The sequence below is a fragment of the Podarcis liolepis genome, assembly GCF_965112155.1.
Source record: "Podarcis liolepis genome assembly, chromosome: 2".
NCBI lineage: Eukaryota > Metazoa > Chordata > Lepidosauria > Squamata > Lacertidae > Podarcis > Podarcis liolepis.
The window spans coordinates 24,531,545-24,548,464 of NC_139555.1; the positions used below are offsets into that span (position 1 = coordinate 24,531,545).

Sequence of the window (16,920 nt, forward strand, 5' to 3'; positions counted from 1 at the left end):
AGAAGAAGCCATGGGGCAGTAATCCTCTTCATCATCTCAATTCAGTGAAGCAGGTCCTTTGGAAGGAAGGGAAGGATGGAAATATTACCAATAATGAAGATAGCAATCATTCTTACTATAAAGATAAGAAACTGAGGGTGGCAGCTTGTGACTTGCTGAAGATGAGCTAGTGAGGCCATCAAAAGCGGGTGCTTCAATCAAGTGGCTAGCAATAGATGATCAACAAAAGGATACTTGGAAAACAAATCTTTCCCCCCAAAGGATTTTGGGGGTTGGGGGAGAAGCATTTTGTTTAATGGCCAAACATTTGGCAGTTCCATGCATATGCTGTACACCTATTTTACTCCAATCAGAAACTGTTTCTACTTTGTAATGCCGTTATTAATGTTACAGCTTTATAGTATGGGGGAAAGAAGTTTTACGCTTGTACAACCAATCTAGAGTTTCATGTTGTTAACAGGCATACAGAACTCATGCGCAAGTGGATTTCCCCATTCACTTAAACTCTGCCTGTGCAGAGTTGTCCACTTAAGTGAAGTGAATGCGAGTGTCTTTGTGGGTGGGAGAGGGGTGTGCGTCTGCTAGAAGTTCTGTACGCTGGTGGGGCCATTGGATTCACTTTTGGCCAGAAAAAGTAGCCGAGCTGTTTCCCTGCTTGGAGTGACCGCTCCTGTGAAAGGTGGTTGTGACGGCTGAGCCTGATGGCTAGCTGATACGTGGCGGAGACCAAGGTGTGGGACGGTGAGAATAGAAGTTGTCTCATTGTGGTAGCAACTTCGGCTTAACTTTGTTAGATGAGGTGGTTTTAGGCAACTTCCCCTGCCAACGTACACATGTTGAAAGAATGTATTTGTGGGGGGTTTCTCCAGCTGCACACCCTGCTGGAGTCAAGTCTAAGAACCACACCCCCACTGCCTACATGTTCAGAGTGTGTCAGAAGCATGCGTTACAGTGTACATGGATCATTTTCCATGTGACGAAGGATCCCGAACCAATCCGTAACCTGCCTCATGTAGAGATGCTCTGCATATGTATCTATTTCTTCCAGTACAATACTTTTTGACCGGATGATGCATGACAGATGGCCATCTAACCTTTGCTTAAAAACCTCCAAGGAAAAAGAGTCCACCACCTTTTATGGGAGCCTGTTCCACTGTTGAACAGCTCTTACTGCCAGAAAGTTCTTGCTGGTGTTTAGATGCAATCTCTTGTAACTTGAATCCATTCGTTTGGGTCCTAGCCTCTGGAGGAGAAACCAAGATTGTTCCATCCTCCACGTGACAGCCCTTGTTATATTTGAAGATGGCTATCATATCTCCCCTCAGTCCCCTCTTATCCAGGCTAAACATACCCAACTTCCTCAGCCATGCCTTGTAAATCTTGGTTTCCACCATTTATCATCTTGGTCTCCCTCAGTTTAGATACTACGTTGTGTTCACGGCAGATCAGATTTCCAGAGATACCAGAGCTCGGGCCGTTAGTGTGTTTTAGTGTTTGTGAGATTGCCGTAGGTTTTTAATGAATAAAACTTGCTTGGCTGAAAGGCACGTGGGAAGACGGAGGAGTAAAGAGGAATTATTAAACTGAAACATGGAGGTTGATTTCTTTAAAAAAAAGTTTATTGCAAAATTCAGTGTTTGGTAGCACTTCCAGAGTTCACTAATTACAGTACAGAACAAACCAGCAATCCATATTATAGCCTGATTTTGGATCTTTTGTGCACACAAATATGCTCTTAGTCATGCTAATATAGTATGTACTTGGAACAATAACTTACGATGTGGTCTGTTATACACATATTATTTAGTAATGGAAATCCTTGTATAAAGAAGAAGATACAGTAGAACCTTGTTAAACTGCAGGACCAGCTAGGTTTTCCCCACAAACACAGAATGTGCTCCTTAACCGTTTTATCTTCAGCAAAGTTGTAACAGCAAAAAGTACTGTACTGAGGTCTTTTATTACGGAGATGTCATTGATTTAGCCAATTAATTTAGTATGTTAACTTTTCTAGAGGTATAGTGACAAATAATTCATAAGGTACGCTTGCTAAATAAATAAATAAATAACACATTTTGCAAACACAAGTTTCATGTTTTGTTCATTTACTTGCTAGTTCCAGAAAAGTGACCCACCTCCCCAATTGGGGATGGTGCACGTCTCCCACTTGCGGCTGCAATTTATCAAGGTTCTGCTGTACATTATAAAGTGCTGAAGTTATTCAAAGCACACTAAACTGCAGTTGTTTTCATGCAGTTTTCATGCAGTGAGGGAGGAGGGTGGATTGCAAAAGCCACTCCTAATGATAGAGCACCCTTCCCCGTGTTGTTTAATTTTTTTTGGGGGGGGGGCAGCTTAACATCCTGAATTGAAATGACTCGAGTGGAACATACTTCCAAATAAGTATGCTTAGGTTTCAGACTGGTACAGTGGTATATCCGGTTGCAGATGGGATCTGTTCTGGAGGTCCGGTCGGATCCCAAGGTTTCCACAACCTGAGGACCCCCTTCTGCTCATGTGGCGAAACCTGGTAAAATACTTCCGGGTTTGCCGCATGTGCATCCCGAAGTTTACGTAACCAGACGGTTACGTAAAGGGAGGTACAACTGTATTTCAGTGTTAAGGACACTTAGCTTGCAAGTATGTTCCACTCTAAAGAACCAACCAGCATCTTCGTAAATGGGTTTGAACCTTAAACACATTGAAAGTGCAAGGACCTCAAAAAAATGTATTCAGGTGCCAGTGGTTGCTCTCTTTTAAAATCGGATTGTCCCTCATTTCTTATGCTGACAATGCATAAGCATCTTAGCGGAGCAGTCAGCATACAATGCCACTTTACTGAAATACTGAAACGCATTTGAATCTGTACTGTGTGTATCCAGGACCAAAAGAAACATTTTTATTTTCTCATTTTGTCCCCCTGAGTTGTCTCATTGACAAAAAAAAATTGCGTAAAAGTGGGACAAGCAAGCTTGTGTTACCACTGATAGTTATCTATTGAGTGTAAGTGAATAGCTGACATGTTGCCTTGTTTAATCATTCCCTTTCTTTACACATAACTGACTGTTAATGGGAAGCAAACCCAACTCTGCAGCCAATTGAGCATCCAGGGTGGTGGCATAATCATTTTTAGGACCAGTTATTTGATGCCTGTGGCAGCTGCTGAGTACACTTGTTAAATTTAAAGTAAGAATTACACTGCAAGTTTCTTTTTGCTTTAGGTTCTCTCTAGTGATCCGTGTGCAGAATTTAGCTGTTGTGAGCATTCACAAACACATGAGACGCCAAGGCCCAGTTCATAACGTTTGGCTCCACGTGATCCCCGGTGTGCCTGCTTAGGGGCTCATAGCCCAGTGTGAGTTGCATGGAGTTGGTGATTGCCATGTGTGTAGTCATGACTGCTCAATACAGGGACCGCTTTCAGTCTTGCAAATGGCAGAACTTTGGGCTATATGACACACACACACACAGTCAGTGCTTCCATGCAGCTCAAGGCCCCATACAAGGCAGTGTCTGTAGGCTTGAGCATGTCTTGCACCACCTGAGAATGTGAAACCTATATACTTTGGTGCAAGCCTGGCTCAAGCCTACAGGCGTAGGGAGACTCACTGTGAAAGCTGAAGGTCTGCTTCACAACATACCAAAAAAAAGAAAAGGAAAGGAAAAACAACATACAGTAAAAAGAAGGTATTGACTTGAAAATTCTCTCACTAGATTCAGCAAATCGTTTAACCACTGGGTTCAGTTTTACTCAACAGCTGGAACTATGATTCCTGTTCAGGACTGAATTCAAGAACAGCATGTTTGCGTGCCTTGTGTTTTAAAATAGTTTGTCTCGAAAAGAACAGATAACACTGCTACCTACACCTTAAAAAAACCCATATCAATAAAGTTTTACAAAATATCAATGCATTTAAAATACCTGTGAAAAGTGTTAACCCCCTACCCCCCCCCACACTTGCCCATACAGACATTGTCTAATAGTCTTAAAATAAATAGGTAATTTTATTTTATATTTTAAAAAATGCAATCAAGTTGGTTTATCTAACTACCAAAAGAGAACATGACTTCAGCAGTGCTCAGAGGGAATCCCCACTAAATTTCAACGAGATGGGAAATCTTAATGAGGGACCAGGAAGGGCTGGAGCAGTGGTCTTTTGCCCTGCCAGTTTGGGGGTAGAAGAAGAGGACCATTTTGGGGGAGGGTCTTTTTGGGTATGCAAACTCCAGAGCGGTCCAGCTCGAGTCCCTCTCTGCAAAACAGGCCAATTTAGAATCCAGTAGATCCATGTCTGGCCCAGTTCTACCCCAAAGGGACCCTGTCCAAACTATGAGCGAGCACAGGATTCCAGCCCTAAGGTTGCAGTTTGTATGCCCACTTTTAAATATGCCCTATTGAAAGCACTGAAAAGTTTTGAATAAACATACATAGGGTTGGACTGTATCAGTGATAAATCTGGAAAGATAATGGTCCCATGAAATATCCACAATAACTGGCCATAAAAATAGTAACCTCCAACTTCCCAACCTATATGAAGTTCAAACAAGTTTTAAAAACAAAACCCTGTCAATTCTCTTCGATATATCATTTAGCTCAACCCCCTTTACCCCACCCCCCATTCTCTGAAATTAGTATCTACTCTTTAACCTGATTTTAAAACAACTAAAAAGTTCAAAATAACTTGTTTTGTTACAAGACACATCCTTGCTCTTTGTCTAATGCAATAGTTGGTTTCTTCCCCGTGATTTTGGAATTGGGAATACGATAGCTTGAACCACAACTTCATGCTAGATAGGAGTGCGCTTAATGGAGGTCAATGGGGGGGGGGCGAGAATCAGAATTTGAGGTGTTTATACAAAAAAAACCTATCTAACAATAAATCTTTCTGAAAGGGTTGATAGCATCTGTTCACATTTATGATTTTGCATTCCCTTTAATGTGTAGATTTGAGAAGGTGGATCAGGGCTGACGTGCTTTGCCCCCCCAATCTAAACTCTGTGTGTGTAAAAAAATACTCAGGCCACGCTATCACTGCTTCTTGAAGAATCCTCGTTTTTCCCAAGATCAGGCTCTATAAAGTCTTCTGGTACATCCTGCAAAGGCTTTGACACATTCTCTTCTAGTGGGTCCTTCTTCCTTTGACGTACCTTCTTGCAAGGCCTCACCAAAGAAAGGAACACGGCAGCCAGCAGCATCCCAGCCGCACAAGAATAGAATGCAGAGCTATAGTTCTTTGTGGTATCCACTAACATACCTGTAAGGGTGAGAGGGGGGGGGGAATATATATTGCAACATCATGTCAAAAGCTGCATTTTGTACAAGCCTATAAAAATCTCTTTGTACAAGTTCATTTAAACATTTTGCAAAGTAGTCCAGAGCTGTAGCTGCCCAAATGAAGTTTGATGATTTTATGTGAGAGTAATTTAAAGGGAGATACTAGATATTATTATTTACTATACTAGAGGAAGATACTAGAGGAAAACGCTGAGGGAGAAGTGCCACTTGTGCATAAACAACATCTCCCCCCCCCACTTGCACACATCATTAACAATAATGATAATGATAATAAATTGTACCCTGCCCATCTGACTCTAGGCAGCATCCAACATATTTAAAAGCATCTTAAGACTTTACACTTCTCTCATGCCATATCCCTTCATTTGCAGGGTTAGAGTTGCTGGGGGGCGGTTTTGAAGCTACAAAAGATGTTTATTGCAGCCACTACCTCCCCCAAATTACTTAGAAGATGGGCTCGCAAAAATCACTGGAAAGAATGACCCTTTTGACTAAAGGACTTCCCAGTAAGTGTACTCTGGATTTCTGCCCATGATTTCCTATGACCTCATGCTTGTAAACAGTTTTCGGAATGTTGTTGCAGTTCCTGAACTGCAGTTGTCAAGCGAGCCTTTTGCGAGCAAGGTAATTAAAAGTCATTCTTAAAAAGAGTATTACCCCACCAGTGCAAGGCTTTCCATGCATGTTGTGGTAGCTATTAACAACCACATAGAATCACAGCTGTCTAGGATAGACAGGTTTTATTAAGCAACTACTAAAGGAAGAGAGACACCCCCCCTTAATGTCTACTTGAATAAGTAAAACGACCCCTTCCTGTCTTTGTGTTGTTGATAGCATCTGTGTCTTTCAATCAAATGTGTTAGCTGATGCCCTTCTCATAAGCCTTTTGCATTATTTGGACCTTTCCCCTTCAAGGAGATTGAAGGGCCCCCCCTAGACCTATCTCCTCTTTGTTCTTTGCTTACTTGCACTTGAATTGAAAACAAGAATGGCCTTGGGCAGTCACCTTCTCACCTGATTGTCAATTCCTACCATAATTCTTCTGAGGAGTAACTCACAATAGAGATCCTGAAACACGTTGTAAATTAAAAGTACTATACAGTCATACCTCTTGTTACGTTTGCTTCAGGTTATGTGTTTTCATGTTGTGTCCCATGGCGACCCGGAAGTACCAGAAAGGGTTACTTCCGGGTTTTGCCGCATGCGCAGATGCGCAAAATGACGTCCCACACATCCACAGAAGTGGTGAATTGCGACCCGTGCATGTGCAGGTTGTGTTCCTTTCATGTTGCGAACGGGCCTCCGGAACGGATCCCGTTCGCAACCAGAGGTACCACTGTACTAACAACAACAGTGCCAGCAGTCAAGTTGTCTTTTGTCTATCCTTGGAGATGGCTGAAATGTGTTGCGGGGAAGGGTTTTCTTTTCGCTTAGGTGTGAGCTACTTAGTCTCCAGCGAAAGATAACCTGGATGACAGTAATCAGGCTAATTTATTTAAGGGAGCTGATGGTAACTTGCTTTTCTGGAAAATGTGCATGTGCTGTTGTGTAGTGTCTTCTTCCAAGATGCAGCCATTTCCGATTGCTAACGTGCTAGTCACTGTTTTCCATGAATGCTCCCACATCTTTCTATTGATCTCACCCTTAGCTCACTTCTAGTTGTTTGAAAGCATTTGTTCCCTTTCCCAGTTGTTACCTAGCTAGAACAGAAGTTAAGAACAGTTGGGTGCATCTCATTTTTACCTGCAAGGGGTGGTCCAGCCAACCCTGATAAACTTTGAATAAATACGTAAACTCCCGCAGCAGAGGACATCTTCTCTATGCCGACGACGTCATCTTCAGCCAACATAGGGATGTGTGTGCCTGCCACTGTCCCAAGCATGAACCCGAAGTAAATGCTACATATCATTAGTCCCCAAAAATTGTATGCAAAGGGGAAGGCAAAGAGGGCAATATCCAGCAGAATGACACAGATGAGTTCAATGTAAATTTTTCGGATAGGCTTTTTGTTGAGGACCCAGCCGGCGCTGATTCTGCCAAAGACCTCGGCAATTGCCATCGCTGAGAGTATGTATGCGGAGTGGTCCTTGTTTATTCCAAGGCTCCTGCTAAGTGGAATGATGTATAGGGAAGGAGCAAAGAATCCCAGAGTAGCAAATAAACCAAAAAGTGCATAACAAATAAAGCCATGGTCTTTCATCACAGAGAAGTCTAGGAGTTGAGGTTTTGGTTCCTTGGCAGGGATGCTACTAGCTTCTATGAGCACCTCTGTGATTTCCTTTGGTGGTCCCTCGCTTTTCAGTTCTGATTTGGCATCTCCAGGCGTGTTGCGAGGTGAGGTAGTTACTTCTACTCCTGAGTCAATGGAATCTATGGAGGTGCGTGTCTGTTCATTTTCAAGCATGTATTTTGTCTCTCTCTGCTCTTCTGCTGCCGACACTCTCACTTCTTCCTGCACTTTGATTATGATGGGCCGCAGCAAGAATCCACAGGCCACAATTCCAAGCTGCAGTAGGCCAACAAACAGGAGGCTATGCCTCCAGCCAATGTGCTCCTTCAAAGCAGTGATAGCTACAGATAAGAAAAAGTAAAACACATCTTTCACTGATGGAACAGGAAGCTCTGATTTACAAAGGTAACCCTGAGGCTCAAGTTTTTAGGGTCAAGTTATGTCCAAACTTGTTCATGGTGTCTCCTACACACTTGACTCAAATATTTGGGACCAGCTTTGGCAGTATATGAAGCAGGATCTAAGATATAAGAAGATGTTAACAAGGAACGAGGTTTCATGCACCGCCTGGCCTCCATATAACAAGCCATTTCTCACATATGCTATGCAGGAAAGCAGGGATGGTGACAGTACATATCAGCTCAAACTAGGCACAGACACTGTCTGCTTGTTAGGGGGTAATCTAGTGCAGAGGTCTTACTTTCCCAGGTATGTTAACCTACACCCTCTGGAGAAATAGATAGGGAAGGTATCTTTCTCAACCGCATCAAGATAGAAGGCAGGTTCTCCCTTATTCTGCAACACAGCTGGAGATGACGCAGTTTAAAAGCAAAAGGGAGTTTTTAAAATGGCAAAAAGACTAGGAGAAAGCACAACTTATCTTAGCACGTTTGAGAAGGCTTGATGTAATCCAGCTTTTTGAGATCTCAGGTTTGGGATTTCTCAAGTGAGGAACCCTCTGGTTTCCATATCAAATAACGTTTCATATAGGCTCTGCATTATTCCAAGGTAGCTGGGGTTAGCGCTTAGCGCTAATTTTAGCTTGGAAAAAACTGTACTGGGAACCCACCAGATTGTATGTCATCGGGTTGCTATGCCCTTTAAAGTTTGTAAAAATAGTGCTAGGCTGAGAATGGGGGCGTAGGTTTGCCAGTGGTGGGGGGCGGGAATAGTCTGAATTCAAATCTAACAACCAGCAGGATAGAACATAATTACAAAGATGGGAACTTTGCATTTTCTCTTCTACATGCTTTCAAGATATAAAGGTGCTGTGGTTATATTTATCCCCCATTCTCTGTTCCCAACAATGTATTTTTGCACCTCCACACCTGTGACTTTCCAACTGACTGTTCCTGGGAGTCCACATAAGAGTGGAAAGATGATTTGGCTCTAGCAAAGGACCATGCATTCTGAAGGCCTGACATATATCTTCTCTTGACCGATTTCCTCCCAAAGATGTAACAGTTCTTTAATGGAGGTACAAGGATATTAATGATCTGTGCTTTGGTGACTTGATATTCTGAGACTAACTGCAGAAGGCATTTTGGCTTCAGATAAGAGTTCTCTGGATTCCTGGCAAGGAGCAAAATGACCCACTGAACCATTATAATCTGAACTTTGGGGAGCCTCCACAACCAGCTCAGAATTTGTGTGCTGGAACTAGCTGAAGAGGTCCAATTTCCTCTACACCACCATGCCCAATCCCTAGATTAGATGGCCCTTAATCAAACATTTGGTGGGAGTAAGGTCACACCATTAAGCCAACTGAGCTGTTTTAACATGTATTTAAGATTCAAGTTAACATTGTGATCATGGGAAAATCTCAGAAGGGTGTTTCAGTACCTGGTGCAAAAGAGAAGACAGCAAAGCATTCTCCTGTGGAAGCTACCGCTGTGACTAATGAACGCTTCTTGTCAAAGTACTGTGACAGAATGGTGACTGTAGGCAGAAAAGCAAGGCAGTATCCTAAGCCTATAAATAAAAGCCAAACAAATGCTATTAGTGCATGGCAATAGTGGAATTGCAGACATTGGATGAGACCATTTCTTTAGTGTGAGGTTTTTTAAAACCACTCACTCTAGACCAGGGGTCAGCAACCTAAGGCCTATGGGCCACAAGCAGCCCACAGGGGTTGTTTAACCGGCCCACGAGCCACCCTGAGCCAAGCTGCCTGGTCAGCGAGTCCCTGCGCTGTGCTAAACCGTGCAGGGACTTGCTTCCACAGCACCAGAAATTGTGTCTGTGAATGTGCAGACACCAAAAATTGCGTCTGCGCAGACCCCGGAAATCGCATCTGCGCACACGCGATCTGGCCCATGGAGGTATTTCCGCTGGAGTGAACTGGCCCAGGCGAGGTAAACCTTGCCAACCCCTGCTCTAGACATACCACCCACAATTAGTGATGTTGCTTGCTAAATATTTGCAAAGTTGGCCATTTCTTATTAACAGCAAGCGTAATTTTTCAAGCTATTTGAATGCATCATACCAGGCTTCTGAGTGAGGTTATCTGTTTAGTTCTACCCATCTAGGATACTGTTAATAACAACCCAGGGAAGTTTCTATAAAGCCCAATAACTCCACGAACCCAACACCCACCAAGAATTAGTATTAGGAAGTGGTTTTTGCAAGATTTCTTGGCCATTATGAACCTGGAGGGCTTCCAGCCCTGAATATAAAACATTTATCTTTGGGGGGGGGGGGGGAGATAACTGGCAATTGCACTAGACGATGGACCATGTTAACTTACCTGAGACTATGCCAATGGAGATGTACATTTCGACAACTGTGCGTGCAAAGGAGCCTGTGACCATCCCAGTACTGATCAGTAAACCTCCAATCACCACCACCAGGCGATGACCAAAACGATTAGTCAGTACTGTAGAAAGAGGAGCTGCAAAAGAGGGAAACAATTTTTTTCCAACATGTACCTCTTTCAAATTACAATAGCGACTCTCATCATATGCAATAATAAGCTTTGCTGGCTTTTTATTATATTACAAGTGGCACTGTAGTATTTCTCTTGCATAAACCATGGGTTGGTGTTAATTTAAAAACAAAGGGCCTAGCTGCTATTTCCTTTGTAAAAAAAAAAGTGCTTTAGTTTTAGGCAAATTCCAGGTTGGCAGAGCCCCAATTAACCCCCCCCCCCGGGCAGACCTTTGTATTAAGTATGAAATAGCTGACACCATGTAGGTCAATGTTCCAGTGATTCAGTTTCAGTTCCATATTTGCTTTTCTTTGCTTTTCCAGAGGACCAGTAGACAAGGGCTCAAGTGAAATTTGCCTTCTGTCAGTAAACTTGAATTAAACTACCATACAGAGCAGATGCTGACACACATAAATTGAAGGGAGACTGTTTCCCAGAAGGTTAACTAATGTGATTTAATTAACTCGAAAAAACAACTGTTAATGTCAGAAACAAGCCTTCATTGTTCTGGTCCCTTTTTTCAGACTTATCTTCCCCTAACCAAAGAACTGGTTTGATTGAGTTGCCTTCTTGGGATAAACACTAAGGAGCAGTGTCTGCTGGGAGGAGATTCCTCTATTCTAGCCACACTGAAACCAGCTTTGTCCTTCGCTTTAACTCTCCATACATTACAATGGTGGAGGTGGAGCAAAAGTATATTGTGCCCAACTCTTAACACTACTTTCTACATCTTCTCTCTGATTATCTTGCCCTCTTGGTCCCTTCACTCTCTTTAACATTTCTTTCCTTTTCTGCTCTTACAGAAGCACTTCTAAATCCTTGGAAGTGTCACAACTGAGCTTGAAACTTAAGCAAAATTGTGTTTTTATGCATCGGCTCTAGTTGTTAAGCCAGCCCTATAAATGAGGGGAGTCTGAGAAACGGAGGCTTTTAAAAGTACTCTGTCTGTGTATGTAAACAGGGTGTCCAGTGAACCTCTGTGTGCATTTTGCTTGTCAGTGTTTGGCAACAATTAACATAGTACGTGGATACCATACATACAGTTTCTTGGTACTTATGTAGGACTGTGATATATGTGCAAAATTACAGCCGTACAACCACACGATCCTAAGAGCCCAGACTTCTACAGTGTGAAAAGGGATAGCTCAGTCAGTAGAGCATGAGATTCTTAATCTCAGGGTTGTGAGCCCCAGGTTGGGTGAAAGATTCCTGCATTGCAGGGGGTTGGACTAGATGACTCTCATGGTCCCTTCTAGCTCTACAATTCTGTGCTTCTATGAAATAATAGGTAGGCATGCTTCTCTTTGCATAGGGACCAGGCTCTCAGTTTAAACACAAGATGTGCTGCATGCTCACCTGTAAATGTTAGTACAAAAACGCATATTGAGATAATCCATGATATCCTGCTGTTGGTTTCATCAAAACTTTCCATTAGGTCTATAAAGAAGACTCCAAAAGACTTGATAATGCCGTATGTCAGGGCTTCCACAAAGAAGAAAGCAAAAGCCACAATCCAGCCCCATCCTCCATCAGGCACTTTAGTATAAACATTGGGAGCAAGGCATGACATTCTTGTTGCTTTGACAGTCATTTTTAACCTGGAATGACAGGGAGAGACAGAAACAGAGCGACATCAGCACATTTTCTAAGAACATCTCATATGTCTGCTTGGAAGTGGGCTTACTCAATTCAGTGGGGCTTACTTCCTCCTAAGCATGCTTGGGATCACAGACCTTGTTACAAAAGGTAACTTGTCTTTTCCATCACACAGAGATTTTCTGCTGCTTTGGGACCGTATCCTAATGGAAACATTTCCCTTTTAGGATAAGATCGAACTAGTTGAATCAAGAATCAGAAAAATATGTTTCATCGTAAGGACCAGCTGGTTCCATTTAAGAACAAGCAATTAAGAAGCAGTCATCTGACTTAAATACAGTGGAAAGGAGGTAATTTAGTGAAAAACCCATGACAGACCCAAAGGCCCTGTGAAATTTCACAAATGCTGTGAAAGGGTTCTCCCAAACTTGCAGTTTTGCATTGCATAAGCAGGCAGATGGCAACCCCTAGAAGGGACTCTGCATTCCATCCTTCCTTCCAGACTTGAGTTCTGTCGCAGCCCAAGCCTATCTATGATTCTAGTCAGCAGTTGCACATGCTAAGGTTTCTGGATGATGTTGATAAAGGACCTACATTGAGCTGCTTGGTGTTGACTCCAAGACAACAAAATCAAGCCAACTTGTTTCTTGTGCTGCTGCTTTATATAACTCAGGTTTATTTGGATCCAGCTAGGGACTTCCTCATTGCCATCTAGGTTTTCTACATATTGCTAAAACTTTTGAGGTAACTATTTTTTAAAAAACAAAAATAACTATGCCACTATTCTGCATCACATGCACCCACAAGCTAGGGAATTCAGACACACTTGGCAAATCTCCTTCGTTCGTGTTAGAAACTCAGATATATGAGTAAATCTCCAAAGGGCACCTTAAACCTAGGTTGCGGTCGCCACAACAGAATGTCTAGGCGCCATTTTCCTCCAATGGGGTTCTTTATTATTAATAATTTCATTTCTATATGACTTTATATTTTAAAGAAATAATCTCAAAGCAGTTAAGAGAAGAATCTTAAGTAGCACTTTGCTTTCCCCCATATTTATTTACCTTCTTAATTTATATAGCTGCCCCATAGCAGAAGTACTCTAGGAAGCCAGTGTGCTATAGTGGTTAGAACGTCCGACTAGGACCTGGGAGATCAGTTTTCAAATCCCCACTCAGTCATGAAGCTCAGTGGGTGATTCTGGGCCAGTTTTGTGATCATCTTGCTCCCAGGATATAATGCAACCAAATTTGTTTTCAGGGTAGTAAATATATTTTCAGAATGCTCTGCAGAGACACTCACCATAGAACAAACAACCCTACAATTAACTTTCTGCATCTGACCAGGTAGTCATAATTCACTGATTTGGGATTCTTCAGTAATTTACCTTTCCTCTGAATGTCCTTAAGCTGTAGTTTCCTAGAGGCAAGGACTGGTTTGTGTTATGAAATATTGGGGAGGAGGGTGGAAGATGTCCTTCAGCAAACCTTCATCTTGCCTCACCTCAACAGCTAGCATTTTTGTTCTTATCAGTTTTACTCATTTTAATTACTTAGAAAAGTCTGTACATGAGTTCTGAAAACAATATCCAAATGCTCCCATTGTGTGGCAAGTTCTGCTACACAATTATAACTGTTTCAGGTTTAACTGTATATAATATGTAATTGTTTATATATATTTTATCTTCTAGTTCGTCTAATTGTAATGTATGCAGAGTACAGTGTGTCTAAACCATTGAGAGTATCTTCAGTGGGTTTAGTTAGACATACCTTCATTTGCCTAGGATTGGGCTCTGTTGATTCTTTTAGTGGTAGTACTGAAATATCTAGTAGGTTATTTTCAGAATTGCTTATGGAGAGAATTTTAAATGCATTAAAACATGGTCAGCAACTATCTGAAAGGTTATTTTCTAGTAACTTAAGAATGAATAATATTAGCCTTTAAATGAATCCCACTGACATTGTACTTCTTTCACCTGGAGACTATAACTGGGCTGTAGATTGGAGGCAGTTTTTGAACTTGAGTTTGCAAGAACCAAATTAAAGGAAGATTATCTTTTATCCATTCATCAAATCTAAATATATTTCAATGCCACCCTGTAGTACATCATTAGATGCAAGCCAATAAATGTAGAGAATGCTTAGTAATATGCAAAGAATTAACTAGCTAGGAACAGCAGTTGCTATCTCTAGTAGTGCCTGCAGTGCACAGGTGCTTATGAAATCACAGGACAGGACAGTCTATGCCCCAATGATCTCGTGCTTGAAGGAATCTGAAGCCTATTTTTTCAACCACTCTGTGTAAAATAAGAGCAAGAACTCTTTTCAAATTGCAGTCTTGATGCAAACTGGCTAAAAATATCAGTCTGATAAACCATATCAAGTCATGTTAGCATTGCAACAAATCCTCTGAAATACTGACTTGCAGATGAATTTTTCATCCTGTGGGGCAGAAGGAAAAATACATTCATGGACTGCATTTTCGCTGTGACTGTGTAACGTGCTTGGCTATACAGAAGTTAAAGGCAATACACTCCGGTGCATCTGCAAGGCAGGTCTGTTTTTGAGAAAATACACTCTCTCATCTCTGCTGTGCAGGACACGCTTAGATACCAGTTTGATCCGCTTCTGATGAGTACCATGCTGTGAGTCCCATTGAGGGCATTACAGCCTCCTGCTGCTGCTCAAGGAAAGACCCGACTACAGCCTGGGTAACAGAACTTAAGCAGCATGCCAGGCTGAATCAGGATAGGATGATGCCTGCAGAATTTGCAGTCAGAGAGAGAAGCGAGGGAGACACTTTTGGCGCCCACGTTGCGCCATGCGGTTATCCTTAATCCGGTTTAAAGCGCCTTGATACCTTGTTGGAATGCAGAGATGTCCAGGTCTATAGCATTGCATAAACGACCCCAAGCTAAGTTTCCTTAAGGAGGGGTGGCCAATGACAAGAGACCATACTATTGTGTGCAAAGAGGTTCCTCTGGGAGAGGGGGAAATGCTTTCTTCTGAAGGGAGAAAAAAAACCCAGCCCCCTCCAACCTGAAGGGATATGGATGAGAAAAGAGCCCATCTACTTTCCTTGTGATGCAGGAAGGCTAAGCCCTCCATATGTCTGCATCACTTTGCACATCACAATTTAGCCGGCTCCTTCAGAATGGGCCATAGTTCCCCCCCCCCCCCATAAAAAAAAGAGTATGTGGCAGCAAATAACGTTTTTTTTAAAAAAAAATAGCTACAGCAGCAAGACAACCAAACTTCAGTGTCCAGAAGAAAAGCCACTTACCGAGTCGGTAGATGCTGCAGCTGCAACTTGGGCAGAGGAAACGGAGAAAGGAAAAAAAAGATTCCTCCCCGAGCTGCAGAGAAGTGCAGCTTTGGCCTATGACCCGGTCAGTAACATGCTGAAGTGGCCTGGGAACACGCCTCAGTTTCGAGACCCCTTTTGGAGAGGGTGGAGCCTGTGCCTCTTCGCTTCGGCGGGGAAGAGAGGAGCAGGTCGCTGCTCCCCCAGCCCCCGTTACCCGACGCAAGGCTCTCTCCGCCGGTGCCAAGGCTGCCCCATGCCCAGCGGGGTGCACCGTCAGCGCCTAGCTTTTCGAGAAGGGGGGTCCCTGTGGGGCGCCGCTCCTCGCCTGCCTGCCTGCCAGCTAGCCAGGCGGGCTCTCTCTTCGCACCCCCCACCTGACTCTCCTCCGCCCGGTCCCTCTCGCAACTGCGGCAGTGCTGCCGCTGTGCTCGAGCTTAAGCTTTTTATACCGGCTCGAGCCGGTCTCCGCCGGCGGACCCGGCGCGCGCGGCAGCAACAGCTCAGCAGCGCCATGTGCGCGCCGGGCCCGGCTTTGCAATTGCAGCGGAGGAGGGGCGGGCTGCTGCTCCCGCGTGCTCCGAGGGGAAGGCGGGGCGGCGCAGAGGCAGGGGCGCGCGCCGGGCGGCGGCAAGGGGGCTTCAGATAGCGCGCGGGCCTCTGCCACGTCCGCTTTTATGTCTCGCCGCTTTCCCTCAGACCCGGCGGAATAATCTTATTTTTAATTTGCGCCGCGGGCGTTTGAGGCTCCTCGTCCAAGTAGCCCCTCTCCACGAGGCAATGCCGCTGCCTGAATGAAGGCTTTTCCTGCCATTGCCTCTATTCCCTCTTCCCCCCAAAAGCGGCCGCCTCTTCAGCCGAGTACCCTGGAGAAGGTTGGGGGCAACGGCTGGAGAGCTCTCCTAGCCAGAGTCCCTCGCTAGAGCCACCTTTATGTCCTTTCTCGAAGTTCGTGAGACTCGGCATCCCTGCCACCCTCTGGGGAATGGACTTCATCATGTGTCGCCTCCTCATTCGCCCCCTTTACTGTGCCCTGTAAAGGATGCTTTCCTGTTAACGTCCTCCCTTATTGGAGCCTTTTTTTTGGGGGGGGGGATTCCGCTCCCTAACTTCGCCCTGCTGGGTCTCTGGAGTGAGGTGTCCAGTTCGAGTATTGCAGGGATCGGTGTGCTTAAGGCAGGAAGGAGAGCCACTCCTTCAGCCAAGAGGAGCGCGCCCGGTTGGCCAAGTCTGCACTGTAAGGTCCCTTAAGGTGAACTGCGCCGCAGGCAAGCAGCTTTCTGCTCGCTGCAAGCCGCCTGGAATCGTCTTCTTCCCCGTTATCTGCACGGATTTCTTGCTCTCTCTCTCCCCCCCCCCCCACCGCGTGTTCTGCATTTCCCTAAGAATGTGCGCGCGTGTACATCTTGTATCTGGAGGGTCGGGACTTGGGAGCCGCTCCGTGCGCTCCTTATTGGCACTAGGGAGAGCAAGGATGGGCTTCTTGTTCATCCCTATGCTTTCCTATTGAGAGCAAGCCCTGGATGAGAGTTAGATCCGCCGAGCATCCTCGACGGATGCTGCCCGTGC

The 16,920-nt window shown here is 44.1% G+C and overlaps 2 protein-coding genes across 11 annotated transcripts in view; one reads left to right on the top strand and one right to left on the bottom strand.

The window, feature by feature from the left end:
* Positions 1 to 16,920, top strand: part of ARSG (arylsulfatase G) — a 115,531-nt gene that overhangs the window by 4,188 nt on the left and 94,423 nt on the right. For 2 of the 10 annotated variants that reach the window (XM_083490136.1, XM_083490134.1), the window contains exon 1: positions 12,111 to 12,398. The exons of 7 other annotated variants lie outside the window; for them this stretch is intronic. The gene's annotated coding sequence lies outside the window, so the exon portion shown is untranslated. Of the gene's footprint in view, positions 1 to 12,110; positions 12,399 to 16,920 lie in introns of those variants that run through there. One more of the 10 variants, XR_014522605.1, reaches the window with a different exon arrangement.
* On the bottom strand, positions 1,598 to 16,480 carry SLC16A6 (solute carrier family 16 member 6). The gene is made up of 6 exons (XM_083490158.1): positions 15,331 to 16,480; positions 11,809 to 12,050; positions 10,273 to 10,416; positions 9,369 to 9,497; positions 7,040 to 7,867; positions 1,598 to 5,255 (listed from the first exon to the last, which is right to left on the bottom strand). Exons 2-6 carry the CDS (start codon positions 12,041 to 12,043, stop codon positions 5,017 to 5,019), a joined length of 1,575 nt encoding a protein of 524 aa, XP_083346284.1. The 5' UTR covers positions 12,044 to 12,050; positions 15,331 to 16,480; the 3' UTR covers positions 1,598 to 5,016.

Bases quoted from the DNA above. Each gene is read 5' to 3' on its own strand.
- SLC16A6 (XM_083490158.1), bottom strand. From the start codon at position 12,043: ATGACTGTCAAAGCAACAAGAATGTCATGCCTTGCTCCCAATGTTTAT. The intron at 7,868-9,368 runs GTACTGAAACAC...TCTTATCTGTAG, and splicing joins TGTCTTCTCTTTTGCACCAG to CTATCACTGCTTTGAAGGAG. The intron at 5,256-7,039 runs GTAAAAATGAGA...TCACCCTTACAG, and splicing joins GGCTGGACCACCCCTTGCAG to GTATGTTAGTGGATACCACA.